General features: G+C 47.0%; 1 protein-coding gene across 3 annotated transcripts in view; it reads right to left on the bottom strand.

Annotated features, from left to right (window-relative positions):
- The window catches only part of MATN2 (matrilin 2), a 153,640-nt gene that overhangs the window by 21,821 nt on the left and 109,753 nt on the right, over positions 1-22,066 (bottom strand). For all 3 annotated transcript variants that reach the window (XM_036264033.1, XM_036264034.1, XM_036264035.1), the window contains 4 exons: positions 15,576-15,698; positions 8,281-8,403; positions 5,123-5,245; positions 4,816-4,938 (listed from right to left, as the gene is read on the bottom strand). In XM_036264033.1, coding sequence (XP_036119926.1) covers positions 4,816-4,938; positions 5,123-5,245; positions 8,281-8,403; positions 15,576-15,698 — 492 coding nt within the window. The remainder of the gene's footprint in view (positions 1-4,815; positions 4,939-5,122; positions 5,246-8,280; positions 8,404-15,575; positions 15,699-22,066) is intronic.

Raw genomic sequence — 22,066 nt, 5'->3', positions numbered from 1 at the left:
ACTCTAACCACTGTAGGTGATCTGTCCCGCCTGCTTCTCCAGCCTCCTCTCTCACCAGCCTCCCTCTCTAACTCCAAACTCAGTGCTCAGTGCACTCGCCAGAACCTGGGCTTCCACGTGCTGTTTCTGGTGCCTGGGAAGAGCCCTCCCCTCCCCTCCTCGTCCGTGGGCGGCTTGTAACAGTAAAACGTGCCGATCGCAGTTGTGAAGGCTGGAGGTCCAAGATCAGGGTGCCCAGGTGGCTGGTGAGGGCCTCCTTCCAGGTCGCAGACGTCTAGTTGCAGCCTCACACGGCAGAAAGGACAGGGAACTCTGTGGGGTCTCTTTCATACAAGCACCAATCCCATTCATAAGGGCTCCATGCTCATGACCTGATGGCCTCCCAAAGTCCCCACCTCCTAATGTATGACCTGTGGGCAGTTAGGTTCCAACATATGAATTGGGGGAGGACACAGACATTTGGTCCATAACACCCTCCATCTCTGGCTCGCTCACTCCATCAATCTCTAGGCGTCAGATGAAACAGCTCTTTCTCGGGAGACTTTCTCTAGACTAGGTGATGGTCCCCCTGTCACGTGCTCTTGTGACACCTCTTCCCACATCACAACTCTCATCACATGGAATGGATGATATGTCTTTACTCTCTTTCTTCCCTGAGAAACTAAACTGTGTTAGGACAGAAACTGAGCCTGCATATACCCCAGGCATGCCCGCTGCAGAACGAGGAAACCAGACCCAGCTTAAGGAAATACCTAGACTCAAATCCAGAGACCAGAGGGAGGGCACACTGGACTGCGAGCCACCACTGAAGTGAAATGAATGAGAGGACTTCTGAGGAGTCTCAGGATGCAGGACGAAGACAGTTCCTTCTAAATGGGGGTCCTCTTGCCCTGGCCACTTTGGCTCAGCGGTTAGAGCGTCGGCCTGTGGACCAGAGAGACCCGGGTTTGGTTCCCGTTAAGGGCATGTACCTCGGTTGCAGTTTGTCCTGGGCCCGGGCTGGGGTCGTGTGGGTGGCAGCCAGTCGATGTGTCTCTCTCACATCGATGTTTTCTCTCTCTCTCTTCCTCCCTCTCACCCTCCCGCTCTATCTGAAGATAAATGCAAAAATGTCCTCAGGTGAGAATAAAAAATAAAAGTTAAAATTAATAAATCCTTTTTAAAAAGGTGGGGGTCCTCTTCCTCTACACACTGAGGAGGCGGGTCCACATATTTAATGAAGCCCTCATCATGGGTGGGGTCTGCCATCTGGGATCAGGATGATCAGAAGTTTCAGGACACAGTGCAGGTTTTTAGGGCCCCTTCTGGCAGCCCTGCATGCTGATACAGACTGTGCTCCCCACATCTGGATTCCACATCTGGTGAGACACATACGTTGGTGGTGTGGCATTAATGGGGTAACGTGTCCTGTGGCCTCGCACCTCTGCGGCGATGACTGACAGCATTTCTGTGTCTGGGGCTCCACGTAGGAGGTTGTTAAAACCCACCCCCTCCACAGGGAGAAGGCCACAGTGGCCACCTGGCTAGAGGGTAACCAATGCCAAGAAACAAAATGACACTGTTTTCTGGCTTTCCTTGTAATAAAACTAGGAGCAGCCAATCATTTGCTAACTCCCTGGACTCTGGGGCCTAGAGGCTTTGACTCAGACAAATCAAGAAGCAGCTGAACTCACTCGGGGCAAAAGATCCCACTGACCCCTGGGGCCAGCCTGGGGGTGCCAGTTTCCTACCTGTGCTGTTTCCCACAAAAGGAAAGGGAGTTCTCCAAGCTTCCTTCTGTTTCATCAAACCTACAATGTGGACTGATCCATACGTTGAAGTCCTACCCTCAATGTGATGGTCATTTGGAGGGAGAGCCCAGCTGGTTTTCCAAAATGTACAGTCACATCATCAGGACCTTTGTCGTCTGCATGGAGCAGGGAAATGAAAATCCCAGCCCGCAGTTAATCATGGCCACACGGAAAACACAGCCCGTTACTGCAGGCAGGGCTGAAGCATCCTGGGGCAGACAGAAAGTCTCAACTGGGAGAACAGCTTAAAACATAGGTATCTGCTGGTGGGGAAAATGCATCTCTTAGGATAATTCTTAGGACCATTCCCTGAGGATAATTCTAACCCATCTGATGATCTCATAAGTTTTCATATAGTCACAACCATATATAACACACACGTATCAAAATTCACGTCTAATTATACTGTTGAACATTTACTCACATGGATGACGTCATGACACCATTAGTTACAAACACACTTTAAATGAGAAAATGGGCAAGGTTTAAAAGTGTCAGTGGCATAACCCAGATGTGGACCTGGGGAGGGAAGGAGAGGAGGTTTGTGATTTTAAGGAAAAGGGGCAACATTTGTTTGCAAGGGCCATGAGAATTTCTCAGAATTTCCCGCAAGCATTTTAGAGTCAGCTGTTGGTAATCACAGTAAGAGGGAGGACAAAGGAAGGGCATAAATAATCTAAGATGATGGGAATTAAAATACACCAATAGAAAACCATGCATCTGGCTTTGGCACGTTGTCAGATGTCGACGCAATTTGACACACCCATGTTCTTTCTGCATCCCCAGTGCCCATACCCCAGGCTGGAGCAGCAGTCCGGGAGGCAGCTGGGCAGGCAGCCACAAGCAAACTGTAAAATGAATAATCCACTTGCCAACACTCAAGAATCTGTCTCAAACTAGGGAAACATTTCTCACAGGCTGCACACTTAGGGCACACCCAGCTCACCTTCCCACACAAATGCACCACATAAAAAAGGTGGATAAGTTAGGTTGTGGCCACAATTATTTTCTTTTTTGTTGTTGTTGCTTTTCTTTTTTGTTTTTTAGAGAGAGAGGAAAGGTAGAAAGCAGAAAGATAGAAACATTGACGTGGGAGAGATATATCCATTGGCTGCCTCCTGCATGCCCCCTACCGGGGATCGAACCCACAACCCAGGGATGTGCCCTGACCAGGATCCAACTGGGACCTCTCAGTCCATGGATGGTGCTCAATCCACTGAACCACACCAGCCAGGCCGGTTGTGGCCACAATTGTATCAGTGGTTTGATCCTATAACCAGAAAGACCAGCAGGATGGGGAAGGTAAATGATAGTCATTTTCCTCCATTTCTGATCTCTTCTCTCAAAATGACTTTTTAAAGTTTTTATCTTAAAAATAGGGTTGCAGGACAGAAAACAGCATATTTTTGAGAGAAAGATCAGCTAATGGATACTTAAGTTTTTTTTAATTAATGGGATAAGCTGCAAGGAAGAATGTACCCAGGACACAACATTGCCAACCTCACCATCTGAAACCAGATTATCATGGTGTGGGAGGGGAGGTTTCTCAGGTCTCCTCTGTAGGGTTGGGGGTTTTTGTTTATTTTTTCTTTCATTTTTTGTTCAGATAGAGTGGGAGGGGGAGAGAGAGCGAGAGAGAAAAACATCGACGTGAAAGGGACACATCTAGTGGCTGCCACTCACACAACCCAACCAGGGCCAGGGACAAACTGCAACCGAGGTACGCACCCTTAGGGGGAACCAAACCCGGGTCTCTCTGGACCACAGGCTGACACTAAATGCTGAGCCAAACTGGCCAGGGCAGAAGATGGACAGTTTTTAACCTTGAGATAAGCACTCTCAACCTTGTGTTAATGCATTCTTGGAATCCTGGCCCAGGGGAAGAAACCTGGCCTGCCCAGGTGTCTTGGGTACTTCATTTGCATGTGAATAAGGGTTTGTTATCTTTTAGCTTTAAGGTCTCTTCCCATAAGAAGCAAGAGACAAAGCTAAGGTGTATGTTTGCAGTAATGCCATCTTAAGGAAATAATTTACTTAAATCCACTTATGACCTGGGGGTACCAATCTGCAAATAAATAGATGGGACTGCATCCAGAAAACTGGAGCATTTGCTACCTTGCAAAGCTCCCCCTCACTCCAAGCAGCGTGTGCTTGTAGTTTCATTACATTGTACCGATCCCCGCAGGCTAAGAGACAGCACTCCCTTTCTCCCAGAAGTGACTCTGGAGTCACATAGAACCGAGTTGGAACCTACTACCATAACAGCTGGTAACCTTAGGCTCTTGAGTAAATCTGAGCTGCAGATTCCTCAGGCAGGATGGGGTTCCACGGGGCTGCGGGAACAGCAGAATGCCTGCCTATGTTTAACAGAGTGCCAGAATAAAGTCAGCAGTCAGTAAGGGGGCCATGGTATTATTATTCTTATGCAACCCCCGCTGGCTACCACTTTCAGGCTGATTTCGGGTTAGAGAAGTGAGAGTTAAGAAACAGGGCTCGCCCTGGCTGGTTTGGCTCAGCGGTTAGAGCATCGGCCTGCGGTCTGGAGAGACCCAGGTTCGGTTCCCACTAAGGGCACGTACCTCGGTTGCAGTTTGTCCCCGGCCCTGGTTGGTCGTGCGGGTGGCAGCCACTCGATGTGTCCCTTTCACATCGATGTTTCTCTCTCTCTCTCTCTTCCTCTCTCCCCCTTCCACTCTATTTGTGCAAAAAATGGAAAAATGTCCTCGGGTTAGGATTAAAAAAAAAAGAAAGAAAGAAACAGGGCTCTGGGCAACCTCAGAGTGATGGCAAGGCGCACTGTGGCTAGGAAAAGCCGTCTCACGGTGCCGGAAAGGAAGGTCGGGGCGCGGGGAGCAGCACCAGGGCTCACATACCTGAGTGAGGCCTTCTGGCACATTGACCCTGCCCAGGGAACCCGGGGCCGTGCACAGCCACTCCCTGTCCGACAGCGCACTGCATAGGGATGCCCATCGCCCGGGGATCGCCCATGCCAAGGCCCACTTGGCGCCAGACGCGCAACACTCACTGGCACAGGTCTTCCCATCGCTGCGGAGCACCTGTCCCTCCGGACACTGACAGGCAAAGGATCTGTCCGTGTTGACGCAGGCGTACTCGCAGCCGTGGTCGCTCAGCAGGCAGTAATCAGCACCTGCAAACCCAAGAGCCAGGTGAGGTGGTCAGCGAGGCGCTGGGCTTTCCTACCCCACCTCGCCCCAGGCCTGCCGTCCCCCGAGGACACCCCTGATCTCCCTGGAGCAAGGGCAGAGGAAAGGGGCATGGCCGCCGCCCTCACGGCACGCCCCTCCCTGGCGGAGAAGTGGGAGGGCACTCACGGGAGCAGGTCTTGAGGTCCTCGTTGATGAGGAAGCCTTCCGAGCACTGGCAGACGAAGGACTCCCCTGTGTTCAGGCACAGCTGCTCGCAGCCATGGTCCTGCTGCGCACAGTGATCCACCGCTGCGGTGGTCACCCGAAAACAGAAAGGAACGGTAGGGGGCGCCCTGCCAGCCGCCGGGCATTAAACACAAAACCTCCCGGCAGGAAGCCCCCAGAAGCCATTTCCCCTTATTTTACCCCAGTGACTGGCCTCTCTGGAATATGTCTGGTGTTGTCTCTTCCCATTTCTTTGAAGAGTAAAAGCAAGTGTTAAAGACGCAGCCCTTGTCCTGACCAGTTTGACTCAGCGGTCAGAGCGACCGCCCCGGACCAAAGAGTGGCGGGTTCAATTCCAGTCAAGGGCATGTACCTCCGAGGCCTTGGGTCCTCGGCCCTGGCCGGGGTCATGTGGGAATCTCTCTTACCTGGATGTGAGAGTCTCTCTGTCTCTCTCTGTCTCTCTGTCTCTCTCTCTGTCTCTCTCTGTCTCTCTCTCCCCCTTATACTCTATTGAAGATAAATGGGAAAGTATCCTTAAAAGTACCCTTGGGTAAAGTATCCTCAGGTGAGGATATAAAAAATAAAAAAAAAAGACGCAGTGGGGGCCTGGCACCATCACCTGAAATCCTCAGGGCCATGCTGAGAACAGGTGCGGCCGTCCCACTGGGAGGAAAGCAGGCTCAGGACACCTGCGGCCCAGCGCCACACAGCTGACAGAGTGATGCTGCAGAAGGAGGGCCCTGGCATCAACTCCTCGGGATCAAATCCCACTCCACCTCTTCCTCGCCACGGATGCTGGGCAGTCTCCTGGCCTCTCTGCCTTCGTTTCCTGCCATCCTTTCCCGACTTGAGAAATGGGGACGAGGCCGGTGCTTCCTTAGAGGAATGTGGTGAGAAGCACAGGAGCTGATATATGTGGACTCCTCAGAACAGCAACTGGCACACTCTCCACTTAATGAACACTGATTATTATTAAGTAGTACTACAGTGCATTGTATACCTTCATTTCTATCTGAAAATGGAAAAGAAAACGCCCCCCACCTCGTAACCAGGACACCGAGATTCAGAAGACACACCAAGGCCCCCTGGCACCCGGCTGTGTGGCTGGCCGCGCTGGGAGTGAGCCGCGTGGTGAACGGCTCCCACACACCCTGCAGGCTGCCTCCCAGATTTCCTTGATGAGACAGCGCAAACCCAGAGACTGGAGAGACACTGGAGTCCTTGTGCAGGGCCAGGGACTGATGCCTTCTGGAACATTCCACTGGTGGATGTGCCTACTGCGAACATCTGCAGGATCTCGGAGCCAGAGGTCTGTATTCACATCCTTGTGCTACCATTTACCAGTCACGTGACCCCAAGAAAGTTACTTAAGCTTTTTGTGCCTCAGGTTCCCAGTCTTTAGACAGGGATAAGAATGCAGAGGCCTTATAAGGCTGATGTGAGGATAAAGTGAGTGAACCCCTGGGAAATGCTCACAGCAGTGCCTGCCCGGAGCGAGCGCCCACGGGCTCCTTGTCATTGTGCCCTGGGGCTCCCTGAGCCCTCAAGGGGAATAGGATACCACAGCTTTCTCGGGGACCCCTCGGAAGAATTGGGTTGGTTTATACTTTCCTAAAGCTGAGTAGGTGGTCCTTCTTAATAGATGCCAGAGAAAAAAAATGGCCCAGTCTCTTCTGGCCTCTCCTCTGAGCTCTTCTAGGTCTCCCAAGGAATGCTGGGAGGGAGAGGCAGGCCATGGCCCTTGGGGCTCCAGGTGGGCTCAGCCAGGTGGTGCCCAGCCTGCCCGAGACACCTGCCAGGGCTTGTCAGCTGGCAGAATGCACACTCCTGGAAGAAGGCAGAATGGACTCAAACTGTCTTCCCCAGGGCATCTCTTGTCGAGTGGAAGACTTCCTGCTCCCCATTCGCATCTCACGAGGACTCAGACACCCAGGGGCAAATGCATGGCAGTGCCAACCTCTGGTTCAAAAGTTCTTTGACCTCTGAGACCAGTCCTCAGAAGGCCTCATCGAGGCACTGTGTTCCCTCCGAAGACTGAAGGGGCACATTTTCCTGAGGACTGCTCTATACCTAATACTTCATCTGTGAAGCCTCGGCCCCCCGCAGTTTAAGGTCCAAATGCTGAACAGCTGCACTGTTCTCATTCACAGTCTATCTCTGTCCCCAGAGCTGGAGCAGATGTGGGGCTTGCTGGGTGAAAAGCCACACAAAAGGCCCCTTCTTGCCGGCCTTGTCACCAAGCCCCTCTCCCAGCACACCAGGGTCACAGGCATCTGCTGCGATGCTCGGGCGCCCCCTCCCCTGCTGGCCTGGACCAGTGCAGACTGTGCTTCATAAAAACGACAGAACCGTCCAGCTGGCAAAACTGGCAAGTTTCTGTGCGTTTACATCACCAAATGGAGCTTTGTTGTGCCTCTTACACAAGAAAATTAGGAAAAGGCTTCACAAAAAGGCCCATGTTTCGCAGCTCTGCCCTCAGATTAGCTCTGTGGTGGCCCAAGTGCTTTCCGAGCTGTCCCTTCTGCCTCTTGTCCCGAGCTGAGGCCAGCACTCGTCACTCTCCCGGGCTCCGTGATAATAATGAACTATTATCTGTAACTGTTTTCCCTGTGCCGGGCACAGTGCTCAGAGGCGGAAATGGTTCTGATTATTTTCCCTAACAACTCTAGGAGATAAGTCCGTTGTTATTTTCACTTTTTCAAACAGATGGAGAAATCAGAGCTTGGCGAAGTTAAAAGTAAGTGCTCTGATCACATGTCCAGTGTGTGGCAGAGCTTGGACTTGGCTTTGGGACGGTCTGACCTAATCAGTGCTTTCAACAGCAAGTAATAAGATTAGCTAATATTTATGAGTGCTTATTACATGTTTAGCAGCACTTTTCGAAGTGTTTTATATGTACTGATTATTTTAATCCTCAGAACGCAATCTAGGAGGTAGGTAGCATTAATAGTCCCATTTTACGGATGATAAAACCGAGGCAAAGAAGGTTAAGTCTTTCAGACCATCAGGCCCACAGGAAACCCAGGAACTTTAGAAGTAGTTGGCTGCTTGTGATTCTGGGGGCCTGGTGTGGCCTGTTCCCTCCAGTCAGCATCCCTGCCCCTGGGCACACTTACGGCTGCAGGTCTTGCCGTTGGGGTCCAGGGTGTAGCCCCGGCGGCAGCGACAGTAGTAGCCCTCCTCCGTGTTGACACATTCGTGCTCACAGCCTGGCTTCTTCAGCGCACAGTAGTTGATCCCTGAGGGGAATAGGAGAATATCCTGCTTCAGGCTCCGGGTTCTCCCAGGGCTGTGAGGTCAGCCCTGCACAGGAAATATTCAGTAAAGGTGCTCTGCAGGGCACAGGAAAACAGCGCTTGCTCTCCAGAGCCTACGTGAAGGAGAACCTGGTACTTGAAGTGCACCCCTGGTCTCTCTAGCATGATCTCTCTCCTTCGATGGCCAAAGAGCTAAAAAATGGGTTGAGGGCCACAGCCCCCAGCTCAGCCTCTTCCAAGAAAAATGGAAAAACTGAGAAAATCCAGTAGTCTCTTCTTCCAATTAACCTGATCACTAGGACTCCCGAGCATGGGGACGTCGGGCAGCACAAGGCAGAATAACAAAAGCTGATCATGTAAGATAGCCAGCTACTTAGAAGAGGAAGGAAATGGCAGTTACATTAAGAAGGGCCCAAATGCGTAACCTCACTGAGTGAGACCATGATGGCCTCCACCTCAGGAACCAATGCTGTCCTGGTTGTTGCAGTTTGGTTCTATGGAAACAGTCACCCCATCCAAGCTATTTAGCAGTTTAGATATCTAGCAGCCAATTAGCAGTTTCATTTCCGGGTAGCAAATGTTAAAACCACAAGGGCCCACACAGAGCAGGTCATGGGAGAGACGGAGAATGGTGTAAGGGAATCCAGTGAGCTTGTGGAGGGCTTTCATGAGATTGGTGCTGGGGGAAAGGTCACCACCAACCTCAGTGGCTGGGCTGGATCACTTTAACGGCATTGTTCTTTTTTCTGAAGATGTGACAAACTCTGTTGGTTGCCTTGCCAACAACCACTACTCTGCCTTCTTGAGACTAGAACCCTGATCCTCATGAATCAGGGCTGGTCAACCGTGTTCTCCTTTGTCAGTGATTGGTCTAGGGGTGGGACTATGCCCCAGTTCTAGCCAATGAGGCATGAGGAGACGTTGATTGGGGACCCTAGGAAATTTTTTTCTTCCTGAAAAGGCAAAGATGTATAAAGAGAAATGCCTTTCTCTACCCTCTTTCCTTTCTGTCTTTGGATCTACTTGTGTGAGGTCAAGACGACTGGAGCTGCAGCAGCTGTCTTATGGCCACAAGGTGACATGCGTGAGGATGAAAAATCAACATGCTTTAGCAGAGTAAAGGGACAGAAAGAGTCTGAGTTCTTGACAACATCACTGAGTCACTGAGCTGGCTCAGGATCAACCACCTCCAGATCTGTTAGATAAAAAGTAAATGTCCTTAACTGGCTTCAGACACCATTAGTTGGATTTCCTATTTTGCATGACCGAAAGCACCCTAACTGATCAGGGGACATGATCTGAAACCATGAAGTAGTGAACTAAGAAAACACACATTTTATTTTTATTTATAGTATCTCTGCCCAAAAAGGATTTGAAGAGGCTTACATACACAAATAACCTGAAAACAGAACACTCATCAATCACCTCCTTGCTTCACTGTCCCCTCACTGTCCTCATTAACCTCTATCTTCCTTCACAGTCAGAAAAACATTGTTTCTTCAATGACACCTTTGGCGAAACCTGCCTGATGAAGTCAGATCTTTCTATGGGACCTCTCTCTTCTATAGAATTCATCACAGTGACCACATAGCATTTGTGTATGCGCGTGTGTGTGTGTGTGTGTGTGTGTTCTCAATATCTGCTTTTTTCACAGACTGTGAGTTCCACAAGCAGGGACCATGTCATTTTTGTCTTTATTATGATGCATCATTATCAGAAGTAGTACAATAATAAAGTGACTGATGATAATCATAGTTGCTACCATTTCATAAGCACCTGCTAAGTGCTTAAGAATTTCATTTGACGTTTCATATGTGCTATTGTTATCCATATTTTAAAGATGAAGAAACGGGTTTAGAGAGGTTAACTTACTCAAGATCCTACAGCTAGTTAAAACGAAGCTGTGGATGGAACCAGGGATCCCAGGCCCATCCTGTAAAGGGGTCCATGATGTGCCCTCACAGGTGACTGGTGGAAGGAACTTCACATCACGGAGTCTGAGAAGAGGCTGCACACTGAGCACATGGAGAGACTCCCACGACATGCGGAGGCTGGCCTGGGAGACGAGATGCCACTCCAAGGGTCCCAACCCCATGGCACCCGTCCGTGTCGCACAAGGTGAGGCAGCACATTGGTAGCTGCACGCAGCTCAGTGCGTCAGCCTTGCGCATCAGCAGCCTTACCCGTGCAGGACAGCCAGAACGCAAGGCAGAGCTCCAGTAGCTAAACACAGGCTCGGCAAGAAAACACTGTCCATGCACACAAGCAGCCAACCAACCAAGCAAACAGACACAGAGCACAAAGGGCCCACAGTCTGGGGCCACTAGCTGGGTCCGCAGGAATCACTTCATGACACCATCAGAGAAAAGTGAAATTATCTTCAGCAAGATAATTTTTTTTAAGAAGCTAGCATTCAGCCACTATGGAAAACAGTACTGAGGTTCCTCAAAAATTAAACATAGAATTACCATACAATCCAGCAATCCCACTTCTGAGTATATACCCCCAAGAACTGAAAGCAGGGTCTGAAACTGATAATTGTATATCCATGTTCACAGCAGCATTACTCACAGTAGCCAAAAGGTGGAAGCAACCCAAGTGTCCACTGACAGATGATGGATAAACAAAATGGAATTTCATACAATGGAATATTATTCAGCCTTCAAAAGGAAGGAAATTCTGACACAGGCTATGACACGTATGAACCTTGAAGACATTATGCTAAGTGAAATAAGCCAGGTCACAAAAGGACAAATATTCCACTTATATGAGGTACCTAGAATAAGAAAACTCATAGAGACAGAAGATAGAATGATGGTTGCCAGGGACAAGGGGGAGAGAGGTATGGGTGTTACTGTTTAATGGGTACAGAGTTTCAGTCTGGAGAGATGAGGGAGTTCTGGAAATGGGTGGTGGTCATAGTTGCATAATAAGGTGAATGTACTTAATGCCACTGAACTAGACACTTTAAAATGGTTACAATAGCCCAGCCAGTGGCTCAGTGATTAAGCATCGACCCATGCACCAACAGGTCGCTGGTTCAATTCCCGATTAGGGCACATGCCCAGGTTGTGGGCCCGATCTACAGTGGGGGTACGTGCAGGAGGCTGCCAACTGATGTTCTCTCTCATCGATGTTTCTATCTCTCTTTCCCTCTCCCTTCTTCTCTCTCTAAAATCAATAAAGACAAAAAATTTTAAAAAAATAAAATGGTTACAATAGTAAATACAATGATAAATTTTGTTATGTGTATTTCACCACAATTTTTATTTTTTATTTTTTATTTTTTTTTAATCCTCACCCGAGGACATTTTTCCATTTTTTGTTCAGGTAGAGTGGGAGGGAGAGAGAGGAACAGAGAGAGAGAAACATCGATGTGAAGGGACACATCGAGTGGTTGCCACCCGCACAACCGACCAGGGCCGGGGACAAACCGCAACCGAGGTACATGCCCTTAGCGGGAACTGAACCCGGGTCTCTCAGGACCGCAGGCCGACGCTCTAACCGCTGAGCCAAACCGGCCAGGGCTCACCACAATTTTTAAAAAGCTGGAATTGTCTTTAAGAAAGAGACACACAAAATAAACAAACCAAAAAAGAAAAAAAGCCATCTAGATTTTTAGAGAGGTTATCTCAGTTATTTGGCAAAAAGCAATTTAAAAGTGACTCTTCTCCAAATGGTTCCTTATAGCAGAGGTTTAACTGCAGATCTCTGCCTTATTCACATGCTTGAGTCACATTCCTTCACCTGTGTTACTTAGTTATTCATTTGCTTATTTATTCATCCAGGTTTTTGTTTTTGTTTTTTTATCCTCACTCGAGGACATTCCCCCCCCCCCCATTTTTTGTTCAGATAGAGTGGGAGGGAGAGAGAGAGAAACATCGACGTGAAAGGGACATCGAGTGGCCGCCACCCACATTACCCCAACTGGGGCCAGGGACAAACTGCAACCGAGGTACGTGCCCTTAGTGGGAACTGAACCCGGGTCTCTCTGGTCCGCAGACTGGTACTCCAACCGCTGAGCCAAACTGGCCAGGGCATCATCCAATCAGTTTTATTGAGTAGTTACTTGCCAGGTCTCATCCCTAACTGTGAAGTGCTACACATAGGCCAGGCTAGGGTGTAGCTTAATCTAGTAAAACCCATTGTGTCCAGTAAGTCCCTATGAAGTCAGATGGCAGAATTGTCAGATAACAAATCAGACAGCGCTTATGAGTTGGAGACCTTGCTGAGAAGGCAAGACATAAAAACACGAAAGACCCGTGATCCTACAGAATGAATTATAATGCCACCTGAGTGGTACAGATAGTTTTGAAAGAATTGGACAGTCTACAGACTATTAAAGCAGGAAGTCATGTTCCTTTGGTTTAGAAAATCCAGGTACTGAAAAGTAAAGCAGTCAGTCCAAGATCACACGGCCAGTATGAATGACACTGCCATCACATCCCTCAGCTCAGTCCAACCTGTGGACACCAGCCCGCCTCTTCAGAGTGTGATGTCTCCGGCTATAGGGATACCAGCTGTGGCACCAGCACAAGCAACCCTGGAGCCCAGCACCTGGGTCACACTCCCATCTGACTCCAACCTGGGGCCCAGCTAGACAGCCAGGCCAGTCCTGATTTCTGTGCTTCATGCAGCCGCCTTAATAATTTATGCCTTAAATCGATAACAGCACTTTTCAGAAAAAAGAAATTGTGCCCAGATGAGGAGGAAGGATGAATCCTGGCCAAGCGTCCTTTCTTCAGCAGGATTATGCTTGAACTTTTTTTTTCTCCCAGTTTAATTGGATGACATCAAATTCCTTTGAAAAACAGATTTCTTATTAGTCTTGAAAATAACCCACATCCATTAATCGCCTATTAAATGTAAATGGCTGGCCCCTTAGCTCAAGATTTGTAATGCTCTTGAGATCCTCAGACTCCTAATAACAAAGTCCAGATTTTAAAGCCAATTTCTTTGCTTCCTTCTTCCACGTAATGCTCCGGAGAGACCGTGAGCACTGCTTCCGCTAACAGCTGCCCGCAGCGGACCGAGCGCCACATGAATCAGGGCGGCTCTCTGAGCCGGCTCAGGAGCCAAGGGCTGGGTCTGCAGCGAAGACACTGGAAAATGTAACAATGAGGCAAGATGTTGGGAGGAGGGCTGATGAGGACATTGGGTTTTAGGAACAAATTCCATTTTTCTTGGATGAAAAAGTAGAGCACCTGGCTAAGAGGAAATGGAACTATAATCGCTGAATATACTGTATTAATGAGCATTCGGGACTCTGGACCGGGCTACAGCCTGCAAACAGGCCCATCCGTGGGCCGATTTGTGGTAGTCAAACTACTCCTGGATGGTCACTTCCTCTCCACTCGCCTCCGGTTCTCGGCCTCCCTCCTCCCTTGAGAATGATGTGTGCGCTGCCTTGGACCCTTCTTTGATTCTACGTGCCTCTCCAGGCAGGATGTGGAGGGAGTGGCACGGGTGGAGGGAACCTCAGATGACTGGTATGAGGTACAGAGCTTCAGGCAGATCCCTGCCCCGACAGCCACAGGCCTGACTTGTGTGCTCGTCCCTCACAGTAATGTGATGAAGCTTGCGGTAACACAATGAGTGTCTGAGTTGAACCAGATCTGATTGTCCCCCACATAAAAACTTTTGTTCCACAAATATGAGTCCACCTGTGAGTGATTTTCCCCGAGTGTAGTCAGTGCTTGACACATTTACCCTCCACCCCCGCGAAAAAAAAGGTGTGAATAGCAGAGAAGAGCAGCCAGGCCAGAAAAGTTGGCCTTCTGACATATTGTGTGCATGTGTGGTCTAATGGAAAACATTTCATCTAATTGTTTTTACATTCTGTACACTCTCAGTTGAAATTCTCATTTCATGCTAGAATGTTTCCAGGTTTACATGCAGGCAAGGCAATGGGATGTATCTTCCATAAGAGAGCCTCAGTTTCGAGATATGGGCTCTGCGACCATCGGCCAGAGTACAAGGTTTAACGCTCATTACAGTGAGTATGTAAGTCAGTATATGCTGTAAGCAGAATGTGGCTTGTCTGGATTTAGTTATATAGCCTACAGTTCTTTTCAAAGAGATATGGTCAAAGCTTTGAAAACTCAGTCCTGGCCCTGGCCGGTTTGGCTCAACAGTTAGAGCCTCAGCCCGTGGACCAAAGAGTTAAGGGTTTGATTCCAATCAAGGGCATGTACCTCGGTTGTGGTTTGGTCACCGGCCCTGCTCAGGGTCATGCGAGAAGCAGCCAATGGATGTGTCTCTCTCATGTCAATGTTTCTCTCTCTCTCCCTCCCACTGTATCTGAAGATAAATGGAAAAATATCCTCGGGTAGGGATTAAAAAAAAATTATCATCTTTCCAACAAGACTGAGTAATTCAAATAATAGTTGCAATTTCTCGATTGACAAATTTCAGAGATTCATTTACTCATTCATTCATTTAATAAATACTGTGTCACACTTACATGTGCCAAAACTTGAAGTTGTTGAGGATTCAAGAACGGGAAAAAGATAAGAATCTCTGTCCCTGTGGACTTTCCAGTCCAGTGGTCTATCAGGAACAAGTCTCGTTTGAAAAGATCCCATTTGGGGTCCCTGCCGAGATCCCCAGAGAGGCCCTTTGAAGTGCCAGATGGCAGGCAGTTGAGTCACTCAGCACATTAATATCATCCTGTTGACACCGTGTACCCCTTGAATGGCATGGGGCTGCCCAGAGTCTTATTTCCTTCATATCAAAGAGGACAGAGTTGCAATTTCCCCCTTTCAGCAGCTACCAAGTGTCTTACCTTGTGGGACTGGAAGAAACCAGCTCCTTTTACCTCCTGTCTCTGGGTCCAGCCTTTTCTTTCTCAAAGTCCCAAATACATGTTGTGAGAGTAAGAAGGAGGGAGAGTGCACCCCCACTTCAGATAGGGGAGGGCTTCGGTTTGGGCCTCAACATGGCTAAATGAATCCAAGGGGCAGATCCAGTCTACTCAATCTCTAAGCGTCATCCCCATCACAGGATCACGAGACAAAGATGGAGTAAAGGGCAGAATAATATTAGAAACATGAATGCTACCTACAAGTATATCTGGCTTGAGATTTGCAAGGAAAAGGAAAACTAGTGGTGCATTTAGCAGAACAAGCCCTTTTCCAACACTGAGGGCTACTTACTTCGGCAGGTTTTCTTATCTGGATTCAGGGTAAAGCCTTTTAGGCAGCGGCAGGAATAGGAATCATGTGTGTTCACACACTCGTGCTGACATCCGTGACCAGGTAAGGCACAGTAATCTATCTCTGGAAGACAGAAAAAATCATATTAATAATGAACAAAGCAATACATCTAGCAGAGGGAAACCAAGGGATTTTCAGTCTTAACTTTTCCTAAAGAGATAAAACCCTTGACTTCCAGTCAAGATGGCGGGTAGGTAAAGGCAGTATCACGTCCTCCCACAACCACATCAAAGTTACAACTAAACTACAGAAAAACCATCATTCAAAACCGCCTGAAATCAAGCTGAATGGAAGTCCTACAACTATGAAATTAAAGCAGCAGCCACATCCAGACTGGTAGGAGGGACCGCGGCAGCAGTGGCCCGACGGGCTGGTCCCACACCCACATGTGGCGGATAAAAATCAGGAGGCTCCTGCGGCTGGGAAGGTCCTTCCTGAGGGCTGAGGGGTCCCCGTCCCACACCAGGTGCCCCGCTCAGGGTTCCAGTGCCAGGAAGAGAATCCCCATAACTCCTGGCTGGAAAAACCAGCGGGAACTGAGGCTCAGGGAGGCTGAGGCGGCTGGAGCCCCAGGCAGCTCCCTAAAGGGCCCGCGCACGGACTTATCGGACTCTCTCCCTCTAAGCTTGGAGGGGAGGCAGCTCGAGGGGCACCAGAGACATACAGGGAAGAACTGCGCTGTTTGGCACTGGAGCGAGGGCTGGAGAGGGGGCTTCCTCGGGGACAAACGTGCTGTAAGAGGCCTTTGTTCCTTTGGTGAACTCTTCCCTGGGGCGGCAGACAGTCGCCATATCTGGGACTCCAGCAACCTGGCTCACACTGGTAGCCCCGCCCTGCTGACTCCCTGAGGCCCCGCCCCGCCCCACACAACTTTCAAGCCCACCCAAGCTGTTGCCACTTGCTTAACCATAGGATTGGCCTGTCTTGGATCCTGCTTCAGGTTTTTCCTAAATTCTTTCAAACGAGCAGCATCTGGTCTCAGCAAGCCCCATATCTCTCATTAAGTAATACACTGAAACAAACACAGGGAGGCAGCCAAAATGAGGAGACAAAGAAACAGGTCCCAAATGAAGGAACAGAACAAAACCCCAAGAAAAGAACTAAGCGAAATGGAGATAAGCAACCTAACAGATACTGAGTTCAAAATACTGCTTATAAGGATGCTCAATGAACTTAGTGAGAACCTCAGTGAACTTAGGGAGGGCCTCAAGAGCATGAAAAAGGACCAGTTAGAAATCATGGATACACAGTTAGAATTGAAGGAGGCATTAACTGAAATAAAGAATAATTTACACAGCTTCAATAATAGAGTATGTAAATCCAAGGGGCAAACCATCAATTTGGAATATAAGGAAGCAAAAAATGCCCAATCAGAACAGCAAAAAGAAAAAACAATCCAAAAAAATGAGGATAGTGTAAGGAGCCTCTGGGACAACTTCAAGCGTGCCAACATTCGCATCTTGGGGGTGCCAGAAGGAGAAGAGAGAGAACAAGAAATCGAAAACCTGTTTGAAACAATAATGGCAGAAAACTTTCCTAACTTGGTGAAGGAAACAGACATACAAGTCCAGGAAGCACAGAGAGTCCCAAACAAGATGAACCCCAAGAGCCCCACACCAAGACACATCATCATCAAAATGAAAAAGGTTCAAGACAAAGAGAGAATCTTAAAAGCAGCAAGAGAAAAGCAGCTAGTTACCTACAAGGGAGTTCCCATTAGGCTGTCAGCTGATTTCTCAAAATAAACTTTGCAGGCCAGAAGGGAGTGGCAAGAAATATTCAGAATGATGAAAACTAAGAACTTATAACCAAAATTACTCTATCCTGCAAAGCTGTCATTTAGAATCGATGGACATATAAAAACTTTCCCAGACAAGAAAAAGTTAAAGGAGTTCATCACTACCAAACCGTTATTATATGAAATGATGAAGGGTCTTTTTGAAGAAAAAGATAAAATGTATGAACAAACAAAATGGCAATGAATACATATCTATCAACAATGGAATCTACAAACAAAATGAACATGTAGAACAGAAACATTCTCATAGATACAGAGAACATTTTGTTGGTTGCCAGTTGGGAGGGGGTTTGGGGGAATGGGTGAAAAAGGTGAAGGGATTAAGAAGCACAAATTCATTACTAGACTGACAGACCTCAAAGGGAAAGGGGTTGGGGGGGGGTGGGAAGAAATAAACCAAAGAACTTATATGCATAACCAATGGACACAGACAATAGTGTGGGAAAAGGTGGGAGGGGGGCGGGAGTGGGGAGGAGGGGGTCAATGGGGGAAAAATGTGGAACATCTGTAATACATTTTACATCCAACAATAAAGATTTGAAGAAAAAAAAAAAAAGAGGGGCCCTGGCCGGTTTGGCTCAGCGGTTAGAGCATTGACCTGCGGTCGGAGAGACCCGGGTTCGGTTCCCGCTAAGGGCATGTACCTCGATTGCAGTTTGTCCCAACCCTGGTTGGTCGTGCGGGTGGCAGCCACTCGATATGTCCCTTTCATGTCAATGTTTCTCTCTCTCTCTTCCTCTCTCTCCCTCCCACTCTATCTGTGCAAAAAATGGAAAAAAATGTCCTCGGGTGAGGATAAAAAATAAATTAATTAAAAAAAAGAGGGAAAGGAAAATAATTAATTAATTAATTAATTAATTTTAAAAAATAGATAAAACCCTTGTGACCTCAAACACACATTAAAGAGATCTCTCAGTGAAGCTACGTCCATGTTTAGGGATATGGTTCCCAGGAAGAGAATCTTCTTGACATATTACAACAAATAAATTTATAATATGCTTTCCTTGTTTTGATTCATGTATGAGCTCCTAAAATGAAAGAGTGTGATGGGGTGTTGTTTTGCTGGGTAAACGGAGTTTCGTAAGTGCTTTATAAAATTTATGCAATTAAAACAATGACATCTTCCCAAAGTAAAACTCCAAACCACTTAAATTCCTCAAACACAGAGCCAACCAGTAGGCTACAAAATCATGTCCTGGGAAAAAGAAGACTCCACCCACATTCTAGGTATGAAAGGCCTAGATATTCTGAATGCAAAACACCTCTCTTGTTACAGCTGGACATAAACAGAATCATTCTCTAGGTGTACATTAATTTAAAACCAAATGTTTAGAAAAAAGTTTACATGAAATTTTTTATAATGGGAGTCTACTTAGGTAAGTGTTTTTAGATATGGGAAGAGACTTCTATTACATTTAAGTTTTATGATCAAAGTATTTTGCTATAGTGGTTTCATCTATACTCTCATCTATCACATTAAGTTTCTATAGTACTTTGAAGCAATCCCAGATATAATATAATTTTATCCATAAACATTTCATAATGTCCATAAAGGACTTATACTCTATTTTTTTAAATTATTTTTTCTTTATTTGTTTTAGAAAGAGAGGAAGGGAGAAGAAGAGAGAGAACATTGATTGGCCGCCTCCTGTATGCCCTCCACTGTGGATTTGGTCCATAACCTGGGCATATGCCCGGACCAGGAATCAAACCGGTGACCTCTTGGTGCATGGGTTGACATTTGACATTTAACCACTGAGCCACACTGGGCAAGACTGGTACTCTTAAAAATATAACTATAATACCATAATCAGATATAAAGATATTAGCACCATTTGTTGAAGACATCATTATCTTTGCCCTCTTGAATTACCTTAGCACCTTTGTTGCAATTCACTTCACCATATATGTGTGGGTCTATGTCTGGGCTCTATTCTGCTCCGTTGATCTGTGTCCATCTTCACACCAATGCTACATTGTCTTGATTACGTTGCTTTATCATTAGTCTTAAAAATTAGGCAGTTTAAGTCTTCCACCTTTGTTTATGTTTTTCAAAATTTGACTTTTTAGTCCTTTGCACTTCTACATACATTTTGAAATCAACTTGTCAATTTATACAAAGTAGCATGTGAGGGTTAAGTGAGATACTGTTTTGATCTTTAGATTAATTTCAGTGTGCAAGTCTTTTGCACATCTTTTGTCAAATTTATCACTGGGAATTACATATTTTTGGTGCTATTATAATTGGCTTTTTAATTTTAATTTTTTATTTTCCATTGAAGTTTGTAAAAATACTTGATTTTTTAATATTAATCTTGTATCCTGAAACTTTGCTAAATTTGCTTAATAGTTCTAGCACTGGTTTTTCTCTACCCCAAAGGTCTCTCTTCCTCACCTCCTTCAAGTCTTGGATCAAATGTCACTTTCTCGTTGAGACCTGCATCCCACTCTTATCTTGCTCCAACAGAATGTAAGCTCTGTAAGGACAGAGGTCGTTTGGTCTGTTTTATTTACTGCTTTATGTCATTCCCACAAAAGTATCTGGCATATGTTATTAGTCTGTTTCTACAGTTTAAAATGTTTCAATTTTTTAGTTAAGAATGCTCAACAAATATTTGTTGAATGAATATATGGTTATTGGGATTACTCTTTTTTTTTTTATTCTCACCCAAGGACATTTTGCCATTTTTTGTTCAGATAGAGTAGGAGGGAGGGAGGGAGAGAGAAACATTGACGTGAAAGGTACACATCGAGTGGTTGCCACCCACACGACCCAACCAGGGCCGGGGACAAACTGCAACTGAGGCACATGCCCTTAGCAGGAACCGAACCCGGGCCTCTCTGGTCTGCAGGCCAATGCTCTAACCGCTGAGCCAAACTGGCCAGGGTGGGATTACTCTTAATAGAGTGTTTTGTGAGGGTTTAGATGAGCAAACATTGCCCACCAAGTACCAGTGAGGATTCCTTGAGACTTCCTTCCACCAGGCTATTTAAAAAATCTCCCTCTCCATAAGGACCTCAGTTCAGCAGTCAGCATCCTCTGGGTTCAGACATTCAGCCAGTTACAAACTCAACCAATTAGTCTTTCATCCAGCACACATTTCTCTATCTGGTCCATGGAGCATAGGCTTCTCATTAGCTAACTGGCCAAATGCTTATTACAGTCTAGATAGTTGCTATCATATTTTCCAGGCCTGGCTAGTCTACTAAATGAAATAAAGTTATTCTGATATGACTCATTCTTAGTGACCAAGAAAATCGGAAAAGTTTAATTTGTTCTGTTGTGTCTCAAAGTACAAGGAAGTAAATATCAGCTCAGGTTAAGGAATCACTTTCAAAGAGTTAGAGCTGTACAAGGTGCAATGCACTGCATGGAATATAGTGAGTGTCTGTCTAGTCAGTGGGGTATTCAAGTGCAGGCTGGAGGTGACATGGTGGGAATATTGTAGGATGGGTTGTTGAGCTAGAACTAGGTTGAACTTTAAGTCCCTTTCCAACTGACAGTCCCCTCCCCCCTTTATTAATTTTAGAGAAAGAGAAAGAGAGAGGGAGAGAGAGAAACATCGATGAGAGAGAACATCGACTGACTGCCTTCTGCATGCCCCCCCACTAGGGATTGGGCCCACAACCTGGGCATGTGTCCTAACTGGAAAATGAACTGGTGACCTCTTGGTGCATGGGTCAATGTTCAACCACCGAGCCACTCCAGCTGGACTGACAGTCTTTTTTTTTTTTTTTAATCCTCACCCGAGGACATTTTTTGATATTTTGTTCAGATAGAGTGGGAGGGAGAGAGAGAGAAACATCGATGTGAAAGAGACACATCGAGTAGTTGCCACCTGCATAACCCAACCAGGGCTGGGGACAAACTGCAACTGAGGTACGCGACCTTAGTGGGAACCGAACCTGGGTCTCTCCAGACCGCAGGCTGACGCTCTAACCGCTGAGCCAAACCGGCCAGGGCTGGACTGACAGTCTTTGATTCATGTACACAAACCTCACATGTGACTTATTATAGGCTATAGGAAGATAGTGGGACTCAGCATGTTAATGGTTAGCTGGCCAGGAAACCCAAAGACCAATACATTCAAGTTCTTCTGTTGCTGATTCAGTATTAAATAATTTCCTTTTTCTGTGTTTAATTTTTTTTTCTAATCCTCACCTGAGGATATGTTTTTTATGTTGTTGTTGGTTTTTTTAAATATCTTTTTTCTTTATTGATTTTTAGCAGGAACCGAACCCGGGTCTCTCTGGACCACGGGCCGACGCTCTAACCACTGAGCCAAACTGGCCAGGGCTCTTTATTGATTTTTAGAGAGAGAAGAAGGGAGAGGGAGAGAGAGGAAAACATCAATGAGAGAGAACATTGATTGGCCTCCTCCTATATGCCCCCCAGTGGGGATTGGGTCCACAACCTGGGCATGTGCCCTGACCAGGAATTGAACCTGCAACCTCTTGGTACATGGCTCGAAGCTCAACTACTGAGACACACTGGCCAGGCATTTTTGTTTTTGCTTTAGAGAGAGACAGAAAAACATTAATGTGAGAGAGACACATCATTCAGTTGTCTCCTGTACATGCCCCAATTGGGATTGAACCCGAAACCTAGGTATGTGCTCTGATCAGAAATCCA

The sequence above is a fragment of the Molossus molossus genome, unplaced genomic scaffold (genome assembly GCF_014108415.1).
Source record: "Molossus molossus isolate mMolMol1 unplaced genomic scaffold, mMolMol1.p scaffold_m16_p_16, whole genome shotgun sequence".
In the NCBI taxonomy this organism is placed as follows: Eukaryota; Metazoa; Chordata; class Mammalia; order Chiroptera; family Molossidae; genus Molossus; species Molossus molossus.
The sequence above is the reverse complement of the archived record's forward strand: the minus strand, read 5'-3'. Positions and strand labels throughout refer to the sequence as shown.